The sequence below is a fragment of the Nothobranchius furzeri genome, chromosome 2 (genome assembly GCF_043380555.1).
Source record: "Nothobranchius furzeri strain GRZ-AD chromosome 2, NfurGRZ-RIMD1, whole genome shotgun sequence".
NCBI lineage: Eukaryota > Metazoa > Chordata > Actinopteri > Cyprinodontiformes > Nothobranchiidae > Nothobranchius > Nothobranchius furzeri.
In genome coordinates, this window is record NC_091742.1 from 16,385,795 (window position 1) to 16,411,633 (window position 25,839).

The 25,839-nt window shown below is 44.3% G+C and overlaps 1 protein-coding gene and 1 long non-coding RNA gene across 13 annotated transcripts in view; one reads left to right on the plus strand and one right to left on the minus strand.

Annotated features, from left to right (window-relative positions):
• Positions 1–4,353: 4,353 nt before the first annotated feature.
• On the plus strand, positions 4,354–5,285 carry LOC139063283 (uncharacterized). 2 transcript variants are annotated; one of them, XR_011516640.1, is made up of 5 exons: positions 4,354–4,488; positions 4,554–4,609; positions 4,683–4,811; positions 4,944–5,002; positions 5,179–5,285. It is a non-coding gene; the product is annotated as an uncharacterized lncRNA (long non-coding RNA). The 2 variants fall into 2 exon arrangements; XR_011516639.1 differs by lacking the exon at positions 5,179–5,285 and having other exon boundaries at positions 4,944–5,076.
• A 2,878-nt stretch (positions 5,286–8,163) lies between these two features.
• The window catches only part of adgrg6 (adhesion G protein-coupled receptor G6), a 65,313-nt gene continuing 47,637 nt past the window's right edge, over positions 8,164–25,839 (minus strand). For 10 of the 11 annotated variants that reach the window (XM_054748232.2, XM_015947906.3, XM_015947903.3 and 7 more), the window contains 11 exons: positions 19,622–19,738; positions 19,033–19,078; positions 18,754–18,857; positions 18,025–18,152; positions 17,546–17,814; positions 17,345–17,435; positions 17,026–17,176; positions 16,785–16,917; positions 14,851–14,952; positions 12,897–13,046; positions 8,164–8,600 (listed from right to left, as the gene is read on the minus strand). In XM_054748232.2, the coding sequence (XP_054604207.2) occupies positions 8,395–8,600; positions 12,897–13,046; positions 14,851–14,952; positions 16,785–16,917; positions 17,026–17,176; positions 17,345–17,435; positions 17,546–17,814; positions 18,025–18,152; positions 18,754–18,857; positions 19,033–19,078; positions 19,622–19,738 (1,497 nt within the window). In that variant the 3' untranslated portion in view covers positions 8,164–8,394. Of the gene's footprint in view, positions 8,601–12,773; positions 12,808–12,896; positions 13,047–14,850; positions 14,953–16,784; positions 16,918–17,025; positions 17,177–17,344; positions 17,436–17,545; positions 17,815–18,024; positions 18,153–18,753; positions 18,858–19,032; positions 19,079–19,621; positions 19,739–25,839 lie in introns of all 11 variants that reach the window. The other variant, XM_054748231.2, reaches the window with a different exon arrangement.

The window sequence follows — 25,839 nt, forward strand, 5'->3', positions numbered from 1 at the left end:
TCCCTGGCTGGACTTTAATATCCACCAATGCAACAAATACTTTTATGTTTCTGAGCCAAGCTGCTGCAAAAGCAGAAGCTCGTGTTTGTGTTGCTGCTTCGTATTTATGTCACAAATAAACATAGCATAGAATTCTGGGATGTGCGCGGACACGTTGGAAGCTTGACGAGTGTAAACAAATGGTACTGTCGCAAGGAAGAAGCGGATTTGGGTGAAAAAGTGTTAAACAACATTATAAAATCCCAAAAAGGATTCGGAATAAACCGGGATACGTTAAATAAAGATGTCGGAGACCGGTATGTGGACACAATCAGTGTTATAAAAGGTTTTGATCCATATGAAAGACCCAAGACCGAAGCACCGAAGACATATTGTTGCCGCTGCAGTTCTGCACAACGAACATTTTCAGCTATCTTTGTGGTGTGAGCGGATGTAAATGGCACGATGAGATGTAAATGTCTTATTAGCTGGTTTTTCTAATTAAACTATCAAAATTGTCGTCCTACAGAAGAACCTCGTGTGTGTGTGTCGCGGTTGAAGGAAACGATGTATAAAAACGTACACCATCGGTAACGTACCAGAATGAAAATACTCTGGAAGGTGGTGTTTGGTCGCCTTATCGCTGCGATCCAAATGCGCCGACGAGACTTTGTTAGCTAGCTACTTGATCTCTGTGGTTTTGCCTCCAAGCAGGAAAATGGTGAAAAGTTAACTTGTTTTCCACCGTTATTCCCTTGGCGATCACGTGTCAGGCCACAACACAGCACCGGTTTACTAGAGTGGTGTAATATAACCGATCAACTGAATAATAGATTAATTTAAGCCACCAGATGAGACTGAGTAACAAGTAAGGACTCACACGCCTCCAACAGGGCGGACACGTCTGTGATGACGTCACGATCACGAGCCCTATAAAGCATTAAGTTTTACTTTAATGTTTATCTCTGAGAAAAACTCCGACTCATTTTCTACAATCATGAAAAACTTCCGGGTAAAAAGTCCCATGTTGTGTAACACTACACCGTTTCATCCCGGTGAATAAAATTAACGAACATCATGTCCTATTTTAGGCTAGAAAATATGTTTAATAGGATAAATGGTGAAAATGTCTCAGCTCCTTTAGTCCGTGTGATGCCAGTTCAACTCCTATAGGTTCTGTGTGGCCCGTGTTCTGACCCAAAGTGACTAGTGGGTTGGGTCAGGACCTCACCTGGAACAGGTGAGCCATCACAGAGATGAGAAACTCCTCCTGGAGCATTGATCCGGATCCTGGCTCATGATGGGAATGTTTACTTCAAGACAGTCTCACCTTTAACACACACACACATGCACACGCACGCACGCACGCACGCACACACACACACACACACACACACACACACGAAGAAGCTGTTAGTACTTCATTCATTTCACAAGTCAGAGAAAAACTCTAAACAAAGTACGTTTCGAACGTTAGTAGCTCTGGTTGTAGTTTCCGGTACACCGGAAAAGCCGAAGCGAACACCGATAAGCGTCCGTTAGCATGTGGCTACTTCACATGCTACTTCTCTGGAAATTCACAATGTAAGAAACAGGGAAATAAAAGGATTAATTTGGCGATTTAAAAGGAAATCTTAGTACAACATGGAGTGAAACGTTTTTAAAATCAAATAATAGCATTTCTTGACCTTCTTTAGAAATTTTCTTCTTTCCAAACCGTCACGCTGCCAACTAGTAGTGGCACGAGCTGGAATCGCAACCACCTCTACGGTCTCTAGGGTGAAGGAAGGAATTGTTGGTTCAGAGGCTAGAATTCCAGTCAGGATTCAGGTCTCGGTTATCGGAAAAAAAAGAAAACAATCTTTTATATAAAGCCTCTCAAGATAAAAATCACTAAAACAAAAAACTTCAAATATAAAAAGATTTTTTTTAAATGATAATAAAAAAATGTTCGAAATGACAAAAAAGAGAAGAGTGTAATTATAAGATGGAAGAAAAGGGAGAGAGAAAATGAACAGGAAAGAGGGAAATCAGTGGATCCCGGGAAAGGTAAAATAAGAAAGAGCAGAACAAGGAGAGGGTGGTGAAGGTCACACCAAAGCCTGAACATGTAAGTTTATTTATTTATTCATTCATTTATTTTCCCGTGTCCTGTCTGGCTGTGAAGCAAACAGAACTGATGTCTGAATGTTGATGACAAGCCTTACAGATTTACTCTCAGGTGGAGCATCAGAGCGTCTGCTTTAATGTCACGCCTGATACTTAAAACTGTATCAGTGTATTTGGATGCTTTATAATTTCGACCAGACACGGAGACAGAGGTGAAAGAGAAAGTAAGAGACAAAAGGACGACGAACAAGAGTCTGCTTCTAGACCTGCAGATAAGGGACACACAACAATACAGCAGGAGCAAACTATCACTGTGTCAACCTGATGAGGAAATATAAAATCAACATTGTTTAACTGAACAATCACACGATAATAACTCACAGTGCATTTAGTGCCAACTACAGCCTTAAGACATGTGTTGAACGTGCCCAAGTCCATACTTATGAGAGCACCATGTGAGCACCTGTGTGTGTACACGCACTTGTACATGTAAGGTTTCTCTATAGGAGCGTCCAATAGAGAGTGTGAGGGGCCACAGATCCGCCCCCCAAAGATGTGTAGGAGATGGAGGGAGCTCCAAGTCCCAGAGATCCAGGAGCTGGCCCAGAGCACAGGAACCCCAGGGAGACTACGACCAGAAAAGCCCCCGCCCCCCTCGAGAGGCGCAGAATTGCCCTGGGGGGTCACAACCAGCAGCCGGCAGAGTCCGGAGAGATATCAGCGGCAAGCCCACAGGCCCGCTCGCAGCCTCCCACCCCCCCAGCCGGCCGAGCCCGGGACCCAGGGGCGACCACCTCCACCGGGGACCCAGCAGAGCCCAGGGAATCAAATCCCACCAGGCAGCCACTGGGATCGATCAGACAAGTTGGTTTCCATGGGAACCAGACCTGTGAACACCAAATACACAGTAGAGCCTGAGGGCCATTTGTGGACTTCACTAGCTTTCCAGGACAGACTGATCCTGGTTCACTGTCTGGTTTTCAGACTGATTTCAAACTCAGCAGATTTAAATCCATTCCATGATTCCTTCTAACCCTCTCCTCAGGTTTCTGGTCCACACATTCAGACCCGTTTTAGTTCTGAACTCTGTTTACTCCATGTGAACCTCCTCCTCCCACGCGTCTCCCCTTCCTTCCGACCACACTTATATAGAAGGTACATGGGACTTTATGAGGTCTGATGTTTGGTCAACCTCTTCCTCCTCCACCTTCATCTTAGATTTATGGGAGGTAAGAAGGCAGCTTGGATTCCTGCTCCAAACTTCCAAGCACTAATCGGAATGTGTTGCATTGTTCTTGACCACAGAGGACCAAACATGCCGGTTTTCCTTCAGCAGCTGTTTGGCCTTTAAACGCAGGAGAGGACGATGAAGGTGAGACAGGACAGAAAAACCAGGTGAAGCCTTCTGGGGTTGGTCTTGTGCTCCACTCGGAGGAGCGGTGAGTTATTCAGAAGCTCACGTACATGTGGTGAGTTTACTGGAACAGCAGGAAGCTTCAGCCAAAATCAGGAAAACAAGCCGATTACCGAGTCTGTGGAGAAGGGAAGGGAAAAGAGGAGGCTGAGATTTAAATGTACCAAAAGAGCTAAATCAGGTTAACTCAAATATAAGTCCACACACACACACACACACACACACACACACACACACACACACACACACAAGCACACACACACATGCACACACACACACAAGCACACACACACATGCACACAAACACACATGCACGCGCGCACACACACACAAGCACACACACACAAGCACACACACACATGCACACACACACACAAGCACACACACACATGCACACAAACACACATGCACGCGCGCACACACACACAAGCACACACACACATGCACACAAACACACATGCACGCGCGCGCACACACACACGCACACAAACACACATGCACGCGCGCACACACACACGCACACACACACACACATACACGCACACGTGCACGTACAAACACACACACACACACACACTTTTGTGTGACATATACATAAAATTACACACAACTAAACATGTGGTTCTGGGGAGAAACACCGGTGGGGCAAAGAGAAACTGGTGGTTACCGTGGCAACCCTGGTGAGACACTGGCAGTAAAACTGACATTAAAATATGTAAATTTTCAACATTTCAGTAAAAAAAATCCTCAAATTCTGAATTTCTTGGTGTTTTCAAACCAAACGAAGTAGAATCAGACGGATCTGGTTTCTTCTGTGGTGTTTTCTGACAGAATCTCTCTCTGAGGAAACAACTAAAGCTCCTCTTGGTTTTCTTATTGCTTCTTTCCAAAGTTCTCCTGGAAGCTGATCCTGATGGACGTCTGAAATCCTGAATCCAGCAGATGGAAGCGATGACTTACAGGACAAGACCTTTTATCACCTTAAAGTGAGTTTAACACAATAAAACGGCGTTATAAAGTCAAATAAAAATAAATGTTCCGTTTCTGAAAGGCTGATGAGGGAAAGGAGGAGGAACTGGATCCAGCAGCAGGAATAAGGAGGAAAATGTAATTAGTTTTCATTTCTTTGGTTCGTTCGTACTGTGTCTAGTTTCTAATTTATTTTTGTTTTTAAACACAGGAAAGGTTTCTCTTTACCATGCTGACAGTTTCGTTTGCCGACTGCAAAACATCCTCAGAGCTGCTCAGCCACTCCTGAAGTGTTTGAGGGTCAGGATGTTTGGATGTGAGGTCGTCACTCGGCTTCCTGGTGATTTCTCTCCCAACAGAACTAACCTCGTGTTTCTGATTTCTGTCCCTTAGATAATATTTAAATGATTTAGTGATAATACTTAAAACTGCATTGAGGGCTGAACTCATCCGTCTCCTGATCTCCTTACAGGGATGCTCTTCCCAAGGTTCATGATGGAATGTCAGAGTTCTGGTTCTTCTAGGTCACAGGTAATCCTGGGAGCTTAGATGGAAGGAAACTGGATTTCTTCTCTAAAATCAAAATAAACCCGATCACGGAGACCTGGAGGACACAGAGACATTTATTTCCTGTTATTGATGCTTTTATTCCTGTAAATAAGTTTTCCTGATGTTTGAACCATGGGAATTTTCTTGCTGTTGTTCAGATTCTCCTCCTGAAAACTCTCCTCCGACCGCAGGAACTCTGAGCTGCTTCCAAACCGAACACTTTATTCCACATTCTGTGGAATAAAAGCAGCTTTCAGCAGAGAAACCGGAGCTTTCTCCAGGTTTCTGCCCCTCGACCACATCATCTCCATACAGCATGAGAGGAACCATCCAGAGCTCTTCTGTTCTCCGACCTGTGACCCCTGGCAAAGAAAACTGCAACAGCTTCCACATATTTTACATCTGTGAGCTGAACACATGCTTGAAATAAACCTCAGAGCTGTGAGAGAACAAAGAATGTCTCCTGATTCACGGGGTTGACTCGGAAGAGTAAAACCTCACAGAAATGAGCTTCTTCTGTCAGGACAGTAACATTTATCAGAAATGTTCATGTGGTGAATCCCACCATCCAACCTACTGCTGATGCTCTTCAGTCACAACCTTAGAAAAATGTTTCTGACTTTATTTTATCAGAACGAAACAAAAACTGCAGTAAAACAGATTTGGTTGATCCTAAGAACAAGGAAAGCTGTGAAACATGAAGGTTTTCTGTGGAGAGTCTGTATGGAGACAAATCAGGACCAAAAGTGTAAAAAATAAATACAATGATCATTTCATTGATATTTTACATTTTTTTAAGCTATGTTATCTTTTTAAAGATAAATGAAAACAAGTCAAATGAAGAGCAAATTTTATTTTTAATTAAAGATTTTTCTAATTTTAAATGTTCTGAAACGAGTCTCTTAAATGCAAAACACGAAACTTTTGTTTTTAAGGGAAATAAAGCATCAACTCAACATTCAAATGAACTTTATTCATTTAGTTTGATTGTATTTTTATTTGAAATGCATTTTTTGTTTTACAAAATTCTTCATTTTGAAATTCTTTTTCAAGTTGAAACGTTTTAACCAGACAAAGTTTTGGTACAGACTTCGCTCCATACAGGGTTTAACAGCAGCATGAGTCTCAGAAACGTTCAAATATGTTTTTACTTCGTATAAAACAAATGAAATGAAAACAGTCAAAAGACAAATGGACTGATTGTGGCAGTCACATTCTCGGGAAACGCTAGCTACAGTTTGGAAAATGAGACAGCTCCTTCTCAGGCTCCGCCCCCATGGCTGCAGAAACACACACAAGCGCCACACACAGACCTGCTGAGCTACACTCCAGGTCAACGCCACCCCCCAAACTGTGCTTTCGTCTCATCTTGCTGCTGGCAGTCTGGGTTAAACTCTGTGGTTAACAAGTAGAAACTTCCAGAACCCGGCTGGAACTCACTCACGTGCATTCCCAGACAGGACAGTTTGATTTATGCATCAGGATCCAATTGTTACGAACAGGAAGTTCACCGTGATTGGATGAGGTTTCAGAGGTGAATAAAACTTTTCATTTTTGGACCAAACATTCCTTTTATCGGTTCTTCAGTGTGAAGAGCTCCAGAAAACTGTCAGATTCCCACTTTACCAGCAGCAGCTGAGATTAAACAACCAAACGTCCTCCTCACCTCAGAGACCACGCTGACCTTTGACCCCAGAGACAAACAAGGAAACTAAATTCATTCGTGTGAGTTTAAAGGAAGAGAATGGAATAGTTCTGGTTTTCCTTTCGGAAATCTGTTTTGTCTCACACTCATTTTTCCATTTTCTGACCATAATGATATCTGATTCCTGTTTCTGTGTGTGCAGCATCACACCAGCTGTGTGTGTGCGTGTGTGTGTGAGAGAGCCGGCCGGCTGGAGCGATGCGTTCCTGATGAACCACTGACCGGACCCGGCTGGCTCCGAGTAACAAATGTTTTTGTTTTCACTCTAAACTCTAAAAACCAAAAAGTCGGAACAAGAACAAAAAACTTCATTAAATCTTCGTAAAAAAACAACTAAACAAACAAATTCCCACATTTATGTCCCTTTATCACGACGTCAGTTTAGGCGATAGAAGACCTCCTCAACGCTCCAGTGTCCGAGGTCTGTTCCACTGGGAGGAGACCAGGAGGCGTTCCGATGAGGAGGAGCAGCGGCTCTACTCCGAGCTTTTAATAAAGTTTGTTGGAATCGTTTTTCTGAACACTTTGATGAGAAACACAATAAAAACGTCTTTTCCAACACATGAAGCTTCAACTTCCACATGAAGCATCGCTGGAGGAAAATGGTCAATCATTCCCAAAAAAACAGGAAAACTTGTTCCTGAACCGTTTTGTTCATCAGGACATGATCCGGTTTGTTGTCTACGTTCTGTCAGCGGTTTTCCAAACAGAGACTGACTCATGATCGGGACTGAACCCTTCCAGGACTCGTGTCTCAGCTCTGGAATGTTAGAACACGAATAAGATGTTTACAAACATCCCAGTCATGTTTCCCACAGCGGTTCTGTCGGGTCATACAGTAGAATCACATCAGGGTGTCTGAAACTCCTCCATCCGGAGATTCCCGGATCTGAACTCCAGCTTGTTCCTCTCAACTCAGAATCCAGGTTAAATCGGATAATCCCGATCAGTTTACAAAATTCTGGAAGATTCCCTTTTATCTACAGCTCCTTCTAGAGGATCCGGAGGTGTTCCTGGACCAGATGGGATAAAGATTCCTACCTGAGGGTCTGGGTCTCCTCCCTGTTGGCATGGGAGGAGACCAGGAGTCTTCTGGATCAGAACCTGAGCTGTATGTTGAGGAGCAGCAACTCTATTCGGAGCTACCAGAACCTCTGACCTGGAAGAGCCGATACTCATCCCGGCTCAAGCTGAAAAACAGAAATGTGACGTTCCCAAACCAACCCATTCCATGAATCTGTTCCCTTTTCTCTCAGCTAAAGGATGGAAAAATGAAAAGTTCTGGAGAAGACTTCAGGAACATTTTAGAGATGGGAAGCTATAATCCGACTCCAGATGCTCCGTGACGTTTTCCTCCTGGATTCCCATTTCTAAGCTCCCACAGGAGCAAACTTTGTTTCATGATAATCAATAAAAACAAAAGATGAATTCTCTTTTAAAGTTTTGGGTGTAGAAAGTTGGAGCCGCTTCTCCTGGATGGAAAACGTTCCAGAATCAGTCCAGGAAGAATAAAACATTTTACTTTCTTTATTCCAAGAATCTTCCGCTGAAAGGAAGTCCCTATCCCACCTACAGTCAGGAATATTTACACATGGAAAGTTCTTTGACTGGAAGACCCTTAAAGAGGACAGGAGGACATCCAGGCCGGGTCCAGGTCCCACCAGAACCTTCAGAGCCTGGTGCAGTTCACAAAGCTGTCTGACATGATGATGTTCTTGTAGAAGTTGTCGGTGCGCGTGGAGCAGTAACCTTTGACCTTATCGATCATCTGGCTGACAGGGAGGATGGAGGAGGAAGAGGAGGAGTTAGGCTCAGCATCTGAGGAAGAGGAGGAGGAGGTGCAGACGAGTCCGCTCTGGCCGGAGAAACATTTTCCTGCAGGGAGAGAAACAGGAAGTTGGTGCTCAGGTCAGCTGACCTCCTTCAGCAAGTCAACCACGACATTTTTAAAAGTTTAAATGAAGTTTTACATGTTTTACAGATTTAATTAAGATGAAAATTTACTAAAAATAAGAAAGTTTTCAATTAGTCCCAAATAAAACAGAAAAGTCACAGAAAACAAACAAAATTTGCGTTTAGATGAGCAGAAATACGCATTTATCCAACAGGAAATGATATCATGTCTGGATGGGCGGAGCTAAAGACCTTCAGGAGGAAACAGAATGAAACGTTTTCTAGGGTCAAAGGTCACCTTTAAACCCAGAAGCACAAGCAGGTCGGATCCTTAAACGTCGATGGCCTGAACAACCTCAGTTTGGAGAAACAGAGGTTAGTTTTGATCTGATCGACAAGCTAACAGCTAGGAGCTAAGACCAGTCTTCCAGTTTTGAACAAAAGTTAGTTTGTTGTTTGAGTCCACACACACACACGTGAGCAGACACACACACACACACATACACGCAAACACACACACACATGGGCGCACACACACACACACACACACACACACACACGCAAATACACACAAACACACACACACACACACACACACCCAAAGACCAACAATCAACAGGAAAGAACAAAGATCACGCTTACATTCTTTCTCTCCAAACAACTTTAAATAAACGTCAGCTGGACAAACGTAAACATCTCCACCCTTTCACTCACCTGAGGGTTAACTCCTCCCCTTTATCCCTCGGCTCGCTGTAGTGGGAATATTTTCTACTCCCTGGAAAGCTCCGCCCTGCTCTGGTTTGATGTTTTAAGATTTCAGCTCAGAAACCAGGAGATGAAATGAAGAAGGGCTGTTCCGTGTCAGAACCTGAAGGGTTCCTTGAGTTTTATTTTCCATTTGATCAGGAGATCAGAATCTGATTCGGACCGACAGTTTGGAGAACGATCACCTCCAAGATTTATGAGAACCGGTTATTGTGACGTTAAACCTTCAGCAGAAGAATCTCTGAGGAGTTCTGCAAACATCTGGAATGTTCCCAGGAAGTAACGGGATTTATATAAATCCTACAGAGTTCCCAAAGTTGTTTATTAAACTTGATCTAATGTCCACCTGAAGAAAAGACCTGAAACCTCCTTCAGAACCGGGAGTTCTGATTGGCTAACAGCAACCTGACTCTTCTGCTGCCTTCGTTATGGAGCAGTTAGCTTACTAGCCACGCCTCGCTCCGCTCTCCTGGCTGCTGAACTGAGTTTGGAGACGAGGAGAAGATGTTCGTCTCTCCAGAAGGAGCAGTGATCCAGGACGCGCTGGAGGGATTTCATCTACAGGCAGGCCTGGGAAAACCTTGGGATTCCATATGCTGGGGTCAGAGATTTCTCTAGTTCCTTATCCTGTTCTGCTACCTCGGCTTTCCTCTCTGATTGTTCTAAAGGTTCTGCGTTGTTGTGTTTAAACATGTTCTTTTAGGGTTCCTGTCGGAATTTCCCTTCAGGATCCAATAACACAACATGGAAGCACTCAAAAGCGGAATATTTTGGCCTCACTCTGAAAGGATGGAAACAGACAGAAATGCTTCATCCAACATTAAACATGTCGATAGTTGAATCTTTCAGGAAGAACTCCAATTTCTCATAGGTTTTCCATGAATATGGAAGTCTGGTGTGACGAGCGGAGGAACGGGAGACCTGGAGCCAACTTCAACACGTTACTGGGAGAAGGTTCGTCGTTCCTGTTGGAAATCATTATCCAGGTTCCGGCTTGTGGCAGTACTTTGTTAAAGACTTCAGTCTGAACTCTAAACTTATGTTGATCACATGGAAGTGGACCGGAACCAGCTGCCTTCCCACGTCTGGAAACTCATAGAGTAAAGAGTCCAAAACAATCAGGATCTGTTCGAGCACATCCCGTCCTCCTGCCCGGTCCCTGGTTCCATCAGGAATATTACCTACGCCTGAAACCCCATCCCAGCCTTCTGTCGTTCCTGATATTAGCTTCCGGCTGGACTTCATCAGAACTTAAGAGACCCGATTCATCAGGTTTTAGGATCAACCAAACGCTGAGTCAAAGGGGGCGGAGTCACCAAATAGATGAAAACTCGCTTCAGCTTCTTGTTTCAGACGTTTTTCCCATTATGAAGAAAAAAACATGCATGAGTGAAGCTCCGCCTTCCTGCTCTTGTGATCAGACCGGTTAAAAACATTCAGCGTGTCAGACTGTCTGGAAAGGCGGGCCCTGCCCACTTGGGAACACCACTGAATCCCTGAACAGGAACGCTGGCTGGAGGCAGGAGGCTCACTCGTCCCGCTGAAGATCTGGAAGTTCTCTGGAGTCGTTTGAATCCGACTGGAGCCAGTAAGATGACAGACGGAGGTCGGAATGCTTCTCTGCCTGGAGCAGAATCAGGTGTTTGGTCCAAACCTGTCCAGCGGTTTATGAGTGTAATCTCCCAGCTGGATCCGCTCCGGTCCATCTGGAACCGGGCCTCGGTGACTACACCGGACCATCAGTCAACACACCAGGACCCAGCTGTCTGGTACCGTTCAGAACCAACAGCTCGGATAATTAAATCCCTCACTCCGGGTGTCAGCAGAGGAACGTCGGAGGACGTTTGAGTTCCGTTCCACCAGGTTTCATGTTTGAGGAGTTCAGGCACAGCAAGCTCAGATTTCAGAGGAATGTTCCGAACGAACGAGTCCGACCCAGTTCACAGCCTGGGACTCGGGTCCCACTGAAGGGGTTTGAGTACCGCCCAGGTTCTGGACTCCCAGAGCAGCTGGATCGGGTTCTTTAGTTTCCAAACAAAACACAGAAAATCCAGCTGGAGAACTTTTAGAACTCGAAAAAGTTTAAATAAATAAAAATAACTGTTTAGAAGCCGGAGGCTGATGACCCCTCCCATGGGTTCTGTCGCATCAAAGGACGCCACTGGCTTGGTTCTGACCCGCCCGGCCTCCGAGCATCCGGAATCTTATTTATCCTGACATCAGGAGCCCAGTTCAGCCGCCATCTTTAATCATGTGACTCATTGATGGAAACAAACACAGAAACTTTTGTTCCGTTTGTCTTTCCAGGTCAGAACCAACTGGACCACTGGGACCTGTTCTGGTGATCCAGAAATAAAACCCAAATTGTTTCTAAACTCGGCCGTGATCTGGGTCGGGCAGCACCAGGTTCTGACGGTTCTGCAGCAGATGTTTGATGACATCACAACCAAACGCAGCAGGTTTCTCCAGAACTGTTCGTACCAAACGATTCTTCAACATCTGATATTAAGTGGAACATGTGAACCAGGTTCTGACCCGTCTTATTAAAAACACACCACACGTGTTAGCAGGGATGCAGAGGAGCGCTTGTTCCTGCATCCTGGGACTCTCTGAGTGGGAGGAGTTTACACATGCATGTTGTGTTTAAAGGGAAAAGTCACATTTTCAAAGAAAAAGTCAGAATTTTAAAGTCTCACCAGATAAAAAGTATCTGCAGCTAAACCTTCTGAAGTTAACGTTTACAAAAAGGAAACCTTTCTGCGGTTTAGGAGGAACATTTACAGAAATAAACTATAAAAAGCTAAAATAACTAAAGGGCCTCACAGTTTATTGTGAAGCAAGTCTGCTTTTACTTTGAAAGTATCTCAAACAGGAAGCAGTATCAAATCATCCAACTGAAATGTTCAGAGTTTATTTTGGAATTTGGATCCGTTTCTGAGCCGATCTGTCCTGGGAACGTGCTTCCATCCATCTTAATCACGTATTCCCAATCTGGATAATGGGAAATTCCAAGTTCACAGATCCGTAAAATAGGAATTAATCCAAACATCCCAAAACCAGGAAAATATTTAAAGCTCCTGATTTCATCTCTGGGGACCAAATGGCTGTGGTTCCTGCTGAAAACGTCATCGTGTCCAACTGAAACTCCGTTTCTGAAACGGTTTTTAGAAGTCAAATGTTTAAAATTCATTTCTTAAATTGTCCCTCATGGGCCGCTGTTGTGGCCTCCAACAGCTGGAACTCAACCCGGAAACAGCTCAGAGCGTCTCAGGTGAAACAGGAAGTGACATCACAGCACACAGCTGGTTTCCCAAAATGCCAGTTTTCCTGCAGGACATTTTGGGAAACAGCAGCAAACCACATGGCACCAGTAGCAGGTTCTGGTTTTACCTCGGCAGGTCCTCCAGTTAGCGGCTGGCCTTTTCTACGCCAAACAGAACACACCAGAACATTTAACCCTGGAGGACAGAAGGTCTGTGGGATGCTGGTGGACACACAAGTTTGGGTTCTCACCGCTGTTCTTGTGGCGTTTGGAGAACGGCGTTAGCGTAGCTTTAGCCTTGGCTGTCCAGTTGAAGGTACCGGACCCGAAGGAGCTGGAGGACAGGGCCAGGTTGTCTGAGCTCACCTTCTTGGTGTTGTTGGTGGCTGTCTTACTCCAGTCTGTGGGACAGAACAACTCAACAGTCAACCACCGGGTCAGATCCAGAACCATAAAACCTTAACTGAGTCATTTATAAATCACACTTTCTGTCAGAATTTAAGATCGCAGCGATAAAACAACCCTAGATCTGTAAAGCAGTGGTTCTAACCCACAAGCAGAGGACCGGTACCAGTCTCTTAACAATGGATCTGGTACTGGGCCACCCTGGAGCAAAAAATATAGTTACAAGAATTTTCTTATTTTGAGCGCCGTCATGGCTGCTCTCGTGGTCTGCCTGTATCTGTCCTGTCTATATGTGTGTGTGTAATCTTGGTCAGGCTGTACTGTGGAGTGAAGTTCCTATGCTCTGGAGCGCTGGCAATAAAATTCATTCTGATTCTGATTATTTGTATGCATGGCATTTTATTTTGAAAATTTCTATATTATATTAATTATACAACAATAAAAAAAGAGAACCCCAAAGCCGTCAGCCAGGTGTGAGGGCGGGGCTTTCTGCCAGGTGAGTGGGTGGAGCTTTCAATAGGGTGGGTGGGGATTTTAGTTGGGGTGGGCGGGGCTTTCGGGGGGGGGGGGGGGGGCTTTCAGCCAGATGGGTGGGGCTTTTAGTTGAGGGTGGGTGGGGCTTTCTGCCAGGTGGGTGGGGCTTTTAGCTGGGGTGGGCGGGGCTTTCTACCAGGTGAGTGGGTGGAGCTTTCTGCCAGGTGGGTGGTGCTTTTAGCTGGGGCGGGCGGGGCTTTCTGCCAGGTGGGTGGTGCTTTTAGCTGGGGTGGGTGGAGCTTTCTGCCAGGTTAAACAACATTTTTTCAGACAGTTCGTTGACAGCTTCCTGCTTCAGTATCTCGGCCCGTTTTCAGCTCCACATCCACACTAAACTACCTCCATCAGCTTGTATCCTGGAAGTATCTTTCAGGGCCCGGCCCACACTGGTTCCCGAACAGCTGACAGAAATGGAACCAGGCCCAGCAGCTCCTGTTTCTGATTAAAACCCATCAATAAAAATCTAATCAAATTTCATTGACTTTTATTTCTGGCAGTAGAACTTTAATCGGAACAGCTGCGTTTCCAGAGCCTCAGACTGATTTAATCTGATTTTCATCTCTAATCCAGTTCAGGTTTTACTCCCTCTGAGTCGCTGTATGCTTTTATTTAATCTCCCCAGCTTTTTCTTCTCTGTCAGTTGTTTGGTGGTTTGACAACATAAGCATGACTTTATTTTTTCTATTTAAAGGCGAAAATTAAGAATAAATGAAGGAGCAGAAGGATTTTTAAAAATTAAATGACGTTTAGATCCAAAGCCGCTCCTCTCTTTCTGCTCATTTTTTATCTTTTCTGTTAAACGGTCGGTTCCTGATGGTGACGGATGAACGCGGGTCAGCAGAACCGTTCAGCATGTCGGAGACGGACTCGGGACTTAAGGAAGAAGTGTTCCTTTCTGGGGCGTTGGTCACACACAGACTTCATCTGGATGCTTTCAGGATGAAGTCATGAATAACGGGCCCAAACGGATCAGAACATCCTCAGATGCACCTGGAGAACTTCCTGCTCCCAGAGACGATGACCTTTATCTCCTTTTATTAGCTGCAGAGCCAAAGCGATTTAGACTTTAATAAAGAGAATCTGTGTTTGTCCTGCAGCGCCGAGGGGCGGGAAGGAGGACAGAGGGAGACCTCGGGGGGGGGGGGGGGGGGGGGGGGGGGGGGGGGGCACTGGAGACGGAGAACAGAGGGAGGGGGTACTGGAGACAGAGGGACACCTCAGAGGACCCAGACGACTGTAGGTACAGAAGGACGGAGGGACAGGTACCTGAGTTGTCGGACAGCCTGTAGGGGCCACAGCAGAGGGACCGTCTCCATTGCTTCTGGACGTTCTCCTTCAGAGCGCAGTGGAAGATGAAGATGAAGAGACCTGAGGACAAAGACACATCTCAGATTGGTCCTGAGCTGCTGCCGCCTGCACAAGTGAGTCTCAGGAGCAGAAACGCTCAGATGAGGGAACTGAGCCTAAGCCCCGCCTCCATGTTAGAGAGCAGGGCTAACGGCCTTTTCAAACTTCCTGGGTTTTAACTAGAGATGCATCCGTGACTTTATTGTTGTGCTCTGGAGAAGCTCCACCCCGTTTCCCTTCATCAACATCGATACGAGACTAAACTGTCACAGGGCGATCAGGCGTGAGCGGGGGCTCAACTTTGTTAATTAAAAGGACACTTCAGGACTAAAGACTGGAGCTAGGTGCTAGCCACCTTAGCTCAGTTGTGGTACCACGGCTATTCCCTGAAACTACCTCACCCCAGGAGTTCGGCTTGTGCAGCACAGGAGAAGAGGAGGCTGGACCATGATGCTGCGATAGCCCGTTAGCCCGACAGGCACGTCGTCCAAAGCTAGCGCTGCTAAATGGAAGCTCTCTTGTTCATGTAACTGGTGCTAAAGTCATTGTTAGCTTAGAGCCTCCCATGAAGTTAGTGCGACGCCACATTAACAGTTTCATGCTCTAACTGCATCATTCACACATTCATAGACAGATGTTTATCACAGCTGTGTAGCACAATTAAAGACTGAATATTACACGTGTGTACGTCATTAGAACATGATATTATGCTGTTTCCCAGTGAAAATGAGTGTTAGAACAGTAAGATGATCGTGCTGTAACTTATTTATCTTCATGGGTTTCCCACAGATAACTGCTCTGGACATAAAAACACGTCAGACATCAGCCCGATGGCGATGTTCAGCTGACTTAATTTTAAACTTGAAATTTGTAGCTGCCAGCTTCTGATTCGCCGCTCCGTTGAAAATACCGCGGTGCATTCTGGGAAATGTTTGAGCAGGGCTAGGCTGCAAGGCACCTCCCATGTTTGCTCAGCTAGCTAAACGGCTAACAAACGGAGCACACACGCCTCTGTAGAACATGAACATGATGACGTGTCTTCTGGGCAACCGGGGCGGGGCCAACACATCAAGGCGAGGTTCCTTGGCATTGAGAAACACCCTCGGAGGCTGGCGGGAGTGAAGCAGGAAATGCACAATGGCTGAAGGAACAACAGCGCTGCAGCACAGCTTGTTTACAGTCCTGCTTTATGGTGTTGCTTAGAGACGACGGACCTCTCAGAAGACCGCTTCCGGGGTGAAAGCGTCCCACCGCTTCAGTTGGGCTGACCCGATTACATGCAGGATGTCATCACATTGCTACTGCCGTGTCTGTGAGCTTCAGCTGGATTAGAACCAGTCCGCCCTCTGCCAGACTAACACCGCTGGTACCCAGCACGTTTTAGTGGTTTCTCTGCTCCAACACACCAGACTCAGGGGTCGAGTCACCTGTTCAGCAGCTCATCAGGCTCTGCAGACACCAGTTAATCACCTGCTGATTGAAGTCAGGTGCGCAGAAGCGGAGTTAAAACCAGAATGTGCTGGATACCGGACCTCCAGGCCCAGAACTGAATAACCCTGCTGTAGAGGAACAGGAAGTGGGTCAACAAGGGAACAAAGTTCTGATGCAACCAGCGAGTCGGTTTCAGACCTAAACTTCCCTAATCTGGTTTCCATGGAAACCTCGTTTCTAAATGAAGACATCCTTAACTTTTATTGGCAGCTCCCTGAGCCAATAGTAGAGGAGTTTGGTCTCATTCAGACTTCACGGCTGTTAGGCCAAAGAAATCAGCTCCTCATCAGAATCGGCCAGAGCTCTGCGTCATCGGTCTGATCTGTGAAGATCAGCACACATGGGGGGTGGGGTGACTGCACCTTGAAGAGAGTTGAAGATGGTGAACAGGTAGGTGAAGGCCAGGTAGACAGGTCCCCAAGCAAACAGAGCGAAGCCCCACGTCATCCCAAGCAGGAAGGTTAGGCTCACGACGCTCCGCAGGTTTCTGAGGACCTGGATCACAACGGGACACGGGGTCAGAACTTCCAGCTGTCTGCAGGTTTAAAACCCATCCTGGTCCTGATTAACCCTAACCCTTAAACCCAGGAGTAATGAACACACCTCTTCCCGCAGCGTGCGGTTGCTGCGTTTTCCGTTCCGGCCGCAGATCTGCATCATCACCACGAAGAACATCGCCACGTTGAGCAGGAAGACCAGGCAGAAGTAGCCGACACAGGTGGAGTAGAACACACTCGCATCTCTGATCCAGCATCTGAGGACACACACACACACACACACACACACACACACACACACACACACACACACACACACACACACACACACACACACACACACACACACACACACACACACACCCTGTGATATCTGAACAACGAGGATCCTGCAGCCCCTCCCCCAGAGGTCAGAGGTCACTCACATTTTTGCTGACGGGTCTCCGCCGTCCCTCAGAACTCCGTAGAAGTTTTTATTCACCGTGACGATGATCCCGACCAGAACTGCAGGAAGACCTGCAACCAAAACAACATCAGAGCTCCTGTGTCCTCCTCTCCGGCTAAAGGTCATGACCTCCTGGTGACCTCTGACCCTTTACCCATGAGGTAGGGATAATTGAGCTCACCCCATCCGATGATGCAGAACTTCAGGATGTATCTGCGTATGTAGGTGTTGAAGACCTTGACCAGGGCGATGTACATGTGGACAGATTCCAGACCCATCCAGGTGAAGGAGGTCAGCAGGAAGTAGTGCAGGAGCACGGCCACGGACAAACACACCTGGGTGTTGTCCAGGCTGGCCAGCCATCCGTCCAGCAGGAACACCATGTTCAGGGACAGCAGCGACGTGCTGAGGTTCATCAGGATCTTGGAGGGGTAGTCCCGCCGTAGCTGTCTGCATGGAGACAAACGACAGCTTCAGGTCCAGGTTCTGCTCTAATCCCCTCCACCAAGTCTCAGCTGGCGATGATGTCACTGAGCAGGTGAACACTCTCCTAAAGAAACATCTCAACATCTTAAGGTGGTATGAGTGAATGCTAGCTGCTGCATCATGATTATGGACTAGAACGTTTGGTTGGATGATGCTGATTGGACGTGAACTCACTCGAAGGCAACGTAGGTGAGCAGCGTGGCGGCGGAGCAGACGGCCGAGACGCCACAGCCGATGTAGGACAGGAAGGTGAGAACCTTCTTGTTCTCCGAGTCAATTCTGGAGGAGGCCTGAGAAACGTCCTGCAGATAACAGAGATTAGGATTAGGTTAGATGTTAGGAGAACGTCTGACAGGAAAACAAGCAGAACAATATAAAAACACCTGATGAACTGAAATGATTCTTTTTTTCTGATAAACATTTTATTCAGTTTTAGAAAAACCAAAAGGTAGAAATAATCTTTGTTTCACTTTAATCTGAGAGCAAAAACAGATCACGCTTCAAAAATCAAATTATTAACGACGTCAACATCAGAAACAAACATTTACCACCACGTGAAGAGAGAGAAGAACAAAGGAAATCAGCTCAAGTTCAGAAAAAATACTTTTTAACAATAAGAAGAGATTAAAAACTGCTGATGGAGGGTCACAGGTCGTGAGGATCGGCTAATCTCACAGGATTATCTCATATTCAGGCTGGAAGTTTTTTAATAAATGTAAGTTTATTATTTCCTTTTATTGTAAAAAAACAAACAATAGACACAGAAGTAAATAATAATAAATAATATTATAAATGTGTGTCAGAATGGAAAACAAATAACACACACACACACACACACACACACACACACACACACACACACACACACACACACACACACACACACACACACACACGCCTCACCATCAGGATGCCAAAGTGAGTCAGGTGGTCACAAAGACAGACAGTTTTGCTGCTCGTTCCTTCCGCCACCCTGCAGCCGCGCTCGTTCCAGCTTCCGTTGCCCCCTGGTGGCCACATGGACACATGACCTCACGTCATCAGGCTGACCCAAATCAAAACATTTACCTTCACCTCCTCCAGAATGAAATAAATACCTGTTTTTATTTCCGAGGCTTTATTGTTTCATAAAATCAGATCAATCAGAGCAGAGTAGCTTAAACTCTCAGAGATTAGACTCACCGTTCAAGCTGAAGTCCCAGAACACACACTTTCTACCCGATGACACCTGTCAGTGAAATTTAAATCACATTAAACTAAGAATTAGACATTAATTCATAAATATTTATTCACGAGTGTCATTTACTTTTCATACTTATACTTTTATTTACGGAAAATAAGCATGAGATTAGTTTAAAAACCTAATTTAAAATATTTCTTATAATTTAACTAATAAACAGAACGTTTTAAAGTTAATAAAATATCTATTAACTTTGGTCAAATCAAAGTCACAGCTGTTTTGTTGCATTTAATCACATTTAATCTGTAATAAAAGATATTTTTCTGTGTTTCAGAGCAACAATCCAGCTTTTTTCAGCTCTCAGGTCAGATTATCTATCATACAGGAATATCAGGATTTAATCTGAAGAATCTTCTCCTATAAGCAGAAGAGACTGACAGGAAGTGTCTCATAAACAGAAAACTGTAATAAATAAATAAATAAATAAATAAATAAATGTATTTCAAACTTCATTTTGTTCACCCAATTAAACAGTCAACAAAGACATTTCTAAACTGAGTAAAAGTTAAGTTGAACAGAAACAGAACCCACCTGTTTAGTCAGGTGAGAAATCTCAATCTTCACAGGATCTCTCAGGTCTTTGATAGAAAAGTTCCCAGCACTGCTTGCCACCACGTAGCTGTTCAGGAACGAATCTTTCTGCCTTTTCTGGAAAACACAACCATAAGTAGAACACTTGGTTAACCACAGAACACCCGGTTCACTAAAAGAATACCTGGATCACTAGTAAAACACCTGGTTCACTAATAGAACACCTGGATCACTAGTAGAACACCTGGTTCACTAATAGAACACCTGGATCACTAGTAGAACACCTGGTTCACTAATAGAACACCTGGATCACTAGTAGAACACCTGGTTCACTAGTAAAAAAAGCTGGTTCACTAACAGAACACCTGGTTCACTAACAGAACACCTGGTTCAATAGTAGAACACCTGGATCACTAGTAGAACACCTGGATCACTAGTAGAACACCTGGTTCACTAGTAAAAAAGCTGGTTCACTAACAGAACACCTGGTTCAATAGTAGAACACCTGGTTCACTAGTAAAAAAAAGCTGGTTCACTAAAAGAACACCTGGTTCACTAACAGAACACCTGGTTCAATAGTAGAACACCTGGATCACTAATAGAACACCTGGTTCACAAGTAAAAAAGCTGGTTCACTAACAGAACACCTGGTTCAATAGTAGAACACCTGGTTCACTAGTAAAAAAAAGCTGGTTCACTAAAATAACACCTGGTTCACTAACAGAACACCTGGTTCAATAGTAGAACACCTGGATCACTAGTACAACACCTGGATCACTAGTAGAACACCTGGTTCACTAGTAGAACACCTGGTTCACTAATAGAACACCTGGATCACTAGTAGAACACCTGGTTCACTAGTAAAAAAGCTGGTTCACTAACAGAACACCTGGTTCACTAACAGAACACCTGGTTCAATAGTAGAACACCTGGATCACTAGTAGAACACCTGGATCACTAGTAGAACACCTGGTTCACTAGTAAAAAAGCTGGTTCACTAACAGAACACCTGGTTCAATAGTAGAACACCTGGTTCACTAGTAAAAAAAAGCTGGTTCACTAAAAGAACACCTGGTTCACTAACAGAACACCTGGTTCAATAGTAGAACACCTGGATCCTAAATAGAACACCTGGTTCACTAGTAAAAAAGCTGGTTCACTAACAGAACACCTGGTTCACTAACAGAACACCTGGTTCAATAGTAGAACACCTGGTTCACTAGTAAAAAAAAGCTGGTTCACTAAAAGAACACCTGGTTCACTAACAGAACACCTGGTTCAATAGTAGAACACCTGGATCACTATTAGAACACCTGGATCACTAGTAGAACACCTGGTTCACTAGTAGAACACCTGGTTCACTAGTAGAAACCTGGTTCACTAGTAAAAAAGCTGGTTCACTAACAGAACACCTGGTTCACTAACAGAACACCTGGTTCAATAGTAGAACACCTGGTTCACTAGTAAAAAAAGCTGGTTCACTAAAAGAACACCTGGTTCACTAACAGAACACCTGGTTCAATAGTAGAACACCTGGATCACTAGTAGAACACCTGGATCACTAGTAGAACAACTGGTTCACTAGTAAAAAAGCTGGTTCACTAACAGAACACCTGGTTCACTAACAGAACACCTGGTTCAATAGTAGAACACCTGGTTCACTAGTAAAAAATGCTGGTTCACTAACAGAACACCTGGTTCACTAACAGAACACCTAGTTCAATAGTAGAACACCTGGATCACTAGTAAAAAACCTGGTTCACTAAAAGAACACCTGGATAACTAGTAGAACACCTGGTTCACTAATAGAACACCTGGATCACTAGTAGAACACCTGGTTCACTAGTAAAAACGCTGGTTCACTAACAGAACACCTGGTTCACTAACAGAACACTTGGTTCAATAGTAGAACACCTGGATCACTAGTAGAACACCTGGATCACTAGTAGAACACCTGGTTCACTAGTAAAAAAGCTGGTTCACTAACAGAACACCTTGTTCAATAGTAGAACACCTGGTTCACTAGTAAAAAAAGCTGGTTCACTAAAAGAACACCTGGTTCACTAACAGAACACCTGGTTCAATAGTAGAACACCTGGATCACTAATAGAACACCTGGTTCACTAGTAAAAAAGCTGGATCACTAACAGAACACCTGGTTCACTAACAGAACACCTGGTTCAATAGTAGAACACCTGGTTCACTAGTAAAAAAGCTGGTTCACTAACAGAACACCTGGTTCACTAACAGAACACCTGGATCACTAGTAGAACACCTGGTTCACTAGTAGAACACCTGGTTCACTAATAGAACACCTGGATCACTAGTAGAACACCTGGTTCACTAGTAAAAAAGCTGGTTCACTAACAGAACACCTGGTTCACTAACAGAACACCTGGTTCAATAGTAGAACACCTGGATCACTAGTAGAACACCTGGATCACTAGTAGAACACCTGGTTCACTAGTAAAAAAGCTGGTTCACTAACAGAACACCTGGTTCAATAGTAGAACACCTGGTTCACTAGTAAAAAAAGCTGGTTCACTAAAAGAACACCTGGTTCACTAACAGAACACCTGGTTCAATAGTAGAACACCTGGATCACTAATAGAACACCTGGTTCACTAGTAAAAAAGCTGGTTCACTAACAGAACACCTGGTTCACTAACAGAACACCTGGTTCAATAGTAGAACACCTGGTTCACTAGTAAAAAAAAGCTGGTTCACTAAAAGAACACCTGGTTCACTAACATAACACCTGGTTCAATAGTAGAACACCTGGATAACTGGTAGAACACCTGGTTCACTAGTAGAACACCTGGTTCACTAGTAAAAAAGCTGGTTCACTAACAGAACACCTGCTTCACTAACAGAACACCTGGTTCAATAGTAGAACACCTGGTTAACTAGTAAAAAAAGCTGGTTCACTAAAAGAACACCTGGTTCACTAACAGAACACCTGGTTCACTAACAGAATACCTGGATCACAAGTAAAACACCTGGTTCACTAATAGAACACCTGGATCACTAGTAGAACACCTGGTTCACTAGTAAAAAAGCTGGTTCACTAACAGAACACCTGGTTCACTAACAGAACACCTGGTTCAATAGTAGAACACCTGGATCACTAGTAGAACACCTGGATCACTAGTAGAACACCTGGTTCACTAGTAAAAAAGCTGGTTCACTAACAGAACACCTGGTTCAATAGTAGAACACCTGGTTCACTAGTAAAAAAAGCTGGTTCACTAAAAGAACACCTGGTTCACTAACAGAACACCTGGTTCAATAGTAGAACACCTGGATCACTAATAGAACACCTGGTTCACTAGTAAAAAAGCTGGTTCACTAACAGAACACCTGGTTCACTAACAGAACACCTGGATCAATAGTAGAACACCTGGTTCACTAGTAAAAAAAGCTGGTTCACTAAAAGAACACCTGGTTCACTAACAGAACACCTGGTTCAATAGTAGAACACCTGGATCACTAGTAGAACACCTGGATCACTAGTAGAACAACTGGTTCACTAGTAAAAAAGCTGGTTCACTAACAGAACACCTGGTTCACTAACAGAACACCTGGTTCAATAGTAGAACACCTGGTTCACTAGTAAAAAATGCTGGTTCACTAACAGAACACCTGGTTCACTAACAGAACACCTAGTTCAATAGTAGAACACCTGGATCACTAGTAAAACACCTGGTTCACTAAAAGAACACCTGGATCACTAGTAGAACACCTGGTTCACTAATAGAACACCTGGATCACTAGTAGAACACCTGGTTCACTAGTAAAAACGCTGGTTCACTAACAGAACACCTGGTTCACTAACAGAACACTTGGTTCAATAGTAGAACACCTGGATCACTAGTAGAACACCTGGATCCCTAGTAGAACACCTGGTTCACTAGTAAAAAAGCTGGTTCACTAACAGAACACCTTGTTCAATAGTAGAACACCTGGTTCACTAGTAAAAAAAGCTGGTTCACTAAAAGAACACCTGGTTCACTAACAGAACACCTGGTTCAATAGTAGAACACCTGGATCACTAATAGAACACCTGGTTCACTAGTAAAAAAGCTGGTTCACTAACAGAACACCTGGTTCACTAACAGAACACCTGGTTCAATAGTAGAACACCTGGTTCACTAGTAAAAAAGCTGGTTCACTAACAGAACACCTGGTTCACTAACAGAACACCTGGATCACTAGTAGAACACCTGGATCACTAGTAGAACACCTGGTTCACTAGTAGAACACCTGGTTCACTAGTAGAACACCTGGTTCACTAATAGAACACCTGGATCACTAGTAGAACACCTGGTTCACTAGTAAAAAAGCTGGTTCACTAACAGAACACCTGGTTCACTAACAGAACACCTGGTTCAATAGTAGAACACCTGGATCACTAGTAGAACACCTGGATCACTAGTAGAACACCTGGTTCACTAGTAAAAAAGCTGGTTCACTAACAGAACACCTGGTTCAATAGTAGAACACCTGGTTCACTAGTAAAAAAAAAGCTGGTTCACTAAAAGAACACCTGGTTCACTAACATAACACCTGGTTCAATAGTAGAACACCTGGATAACTGGTAGAAGACCTGGATCACTAGTAGAACACCTGGTTCACTAGTAGAACACCTGGTTCACTAGTAAAAAAGCTGGTTCACTAACAGAACACCTGCTTCACTAACAGAACACCTGGTTCAATAGTAGAACACCTGGTTCACTAGTAAAAAAAGCTGGTTCACTAAAAGAACACCTGGTTCACTAACAGAACACCTGGTTCACTAACAGAATACCTGGATCACTAGTAAAACACCTGGTTCACTAATAGAACACCTGGATCACTAGTAGAACACCTGGTTCACTAGTAAAAAAGCTGGTTCACTAACAGAACACCTGGTTCACTAACAGAACACCTGGTTCAATAGTAGAACACCTGGATCACTAGTAGAACACCTGGATCACTAGTAGAACACCTGGTTCACTAGTAAAAAAGCTGGTTCACTAGCAGAACACCTGGGTCAATAGTAGAACACCTGGTTCACTAGTAAAAAAAGCTGGTTCACTAAAAGAACACCTGGTTCACTAACAGAACACCTGGTTCAATAGTAGAACACCTGGATCACTAATAGAACACCTGGTTCACTAGTAAAAAAGCTGGTTCACTAACAGAACACCTGGTTCACTAACAGAACACCTGGATCAATAGTAGAACACCTGGTTCACTAGTAAAAAAAGCTGGTTCACTAAAAGAACACCTGGTTCACTAACAGAACACCTGGTTCAATAGTAGAACACCTGGATCACTAGTAGAACACCTGGATCACTAGTAGAACACCTGGTTCACTAGTAGAACACCTGGTTCACTAACAGAACACCTGGTTCAATAGTAGAACAACTGGATCACTAGTAGAACACCTGGATCACTAGTAGAACACCTGGTTCACTAGTAAAAAAGCTGGTTCACTAACAGAACACCTGGTTAAATAGTAGAACACCTGGATCACTAGTAGAACACCTGGATCACTAGTAGAACAACTGGTTCACTAGTAAAAAAAAGCTGGTTCACTAAAAGAACACCTGGTTCACTAACAGAACACCTGGTTAAATAGTAGAACACCTGGATCACTAGTAGAACACCTGGATAACTAGTAGAACACCTGGTTCACTAGTAAAAAAGCTGGTTCACTAACAGAACACCTGGTTCACTAACAGAACACCTGGTTCAATAGTAGAACACCTGGATCACTAGTAGAACACCTGGATCACTATTAGAACACCTGGTTCACTAGTAAAAAAGCTGGTTCACTAACAGAACACCTGGTTCAATAGTAGAACACCTGGTTCACTAGTAAAAAAAAGCTGGTTCACTAAAAGAACACCTGGTTCACTAACAGAACACCTGGTTCAATAGTAGAACACCTGGATCACTAATAGAACACCTGGTTCACTAGTAAAAAAGCTGGTTCACTAACAGAACACCTGGTTTACTAACAGAACACCTGGTTCAATATTAGAACACCTGGATCACTAGTAGAACACCTGGATCACTAGTAGAACACCTGGTTCACTAGCAGAACACCTGGTTCACTAGTAAAAAAGCTGGTTCACTAACAGAACACCTGGTTCACTAACAGAACACCTGGTTCAATAGTAGAACACCTGGTTCACTAGTAAAAAAAAGCTGGTTCACTAAAAGAACACCTG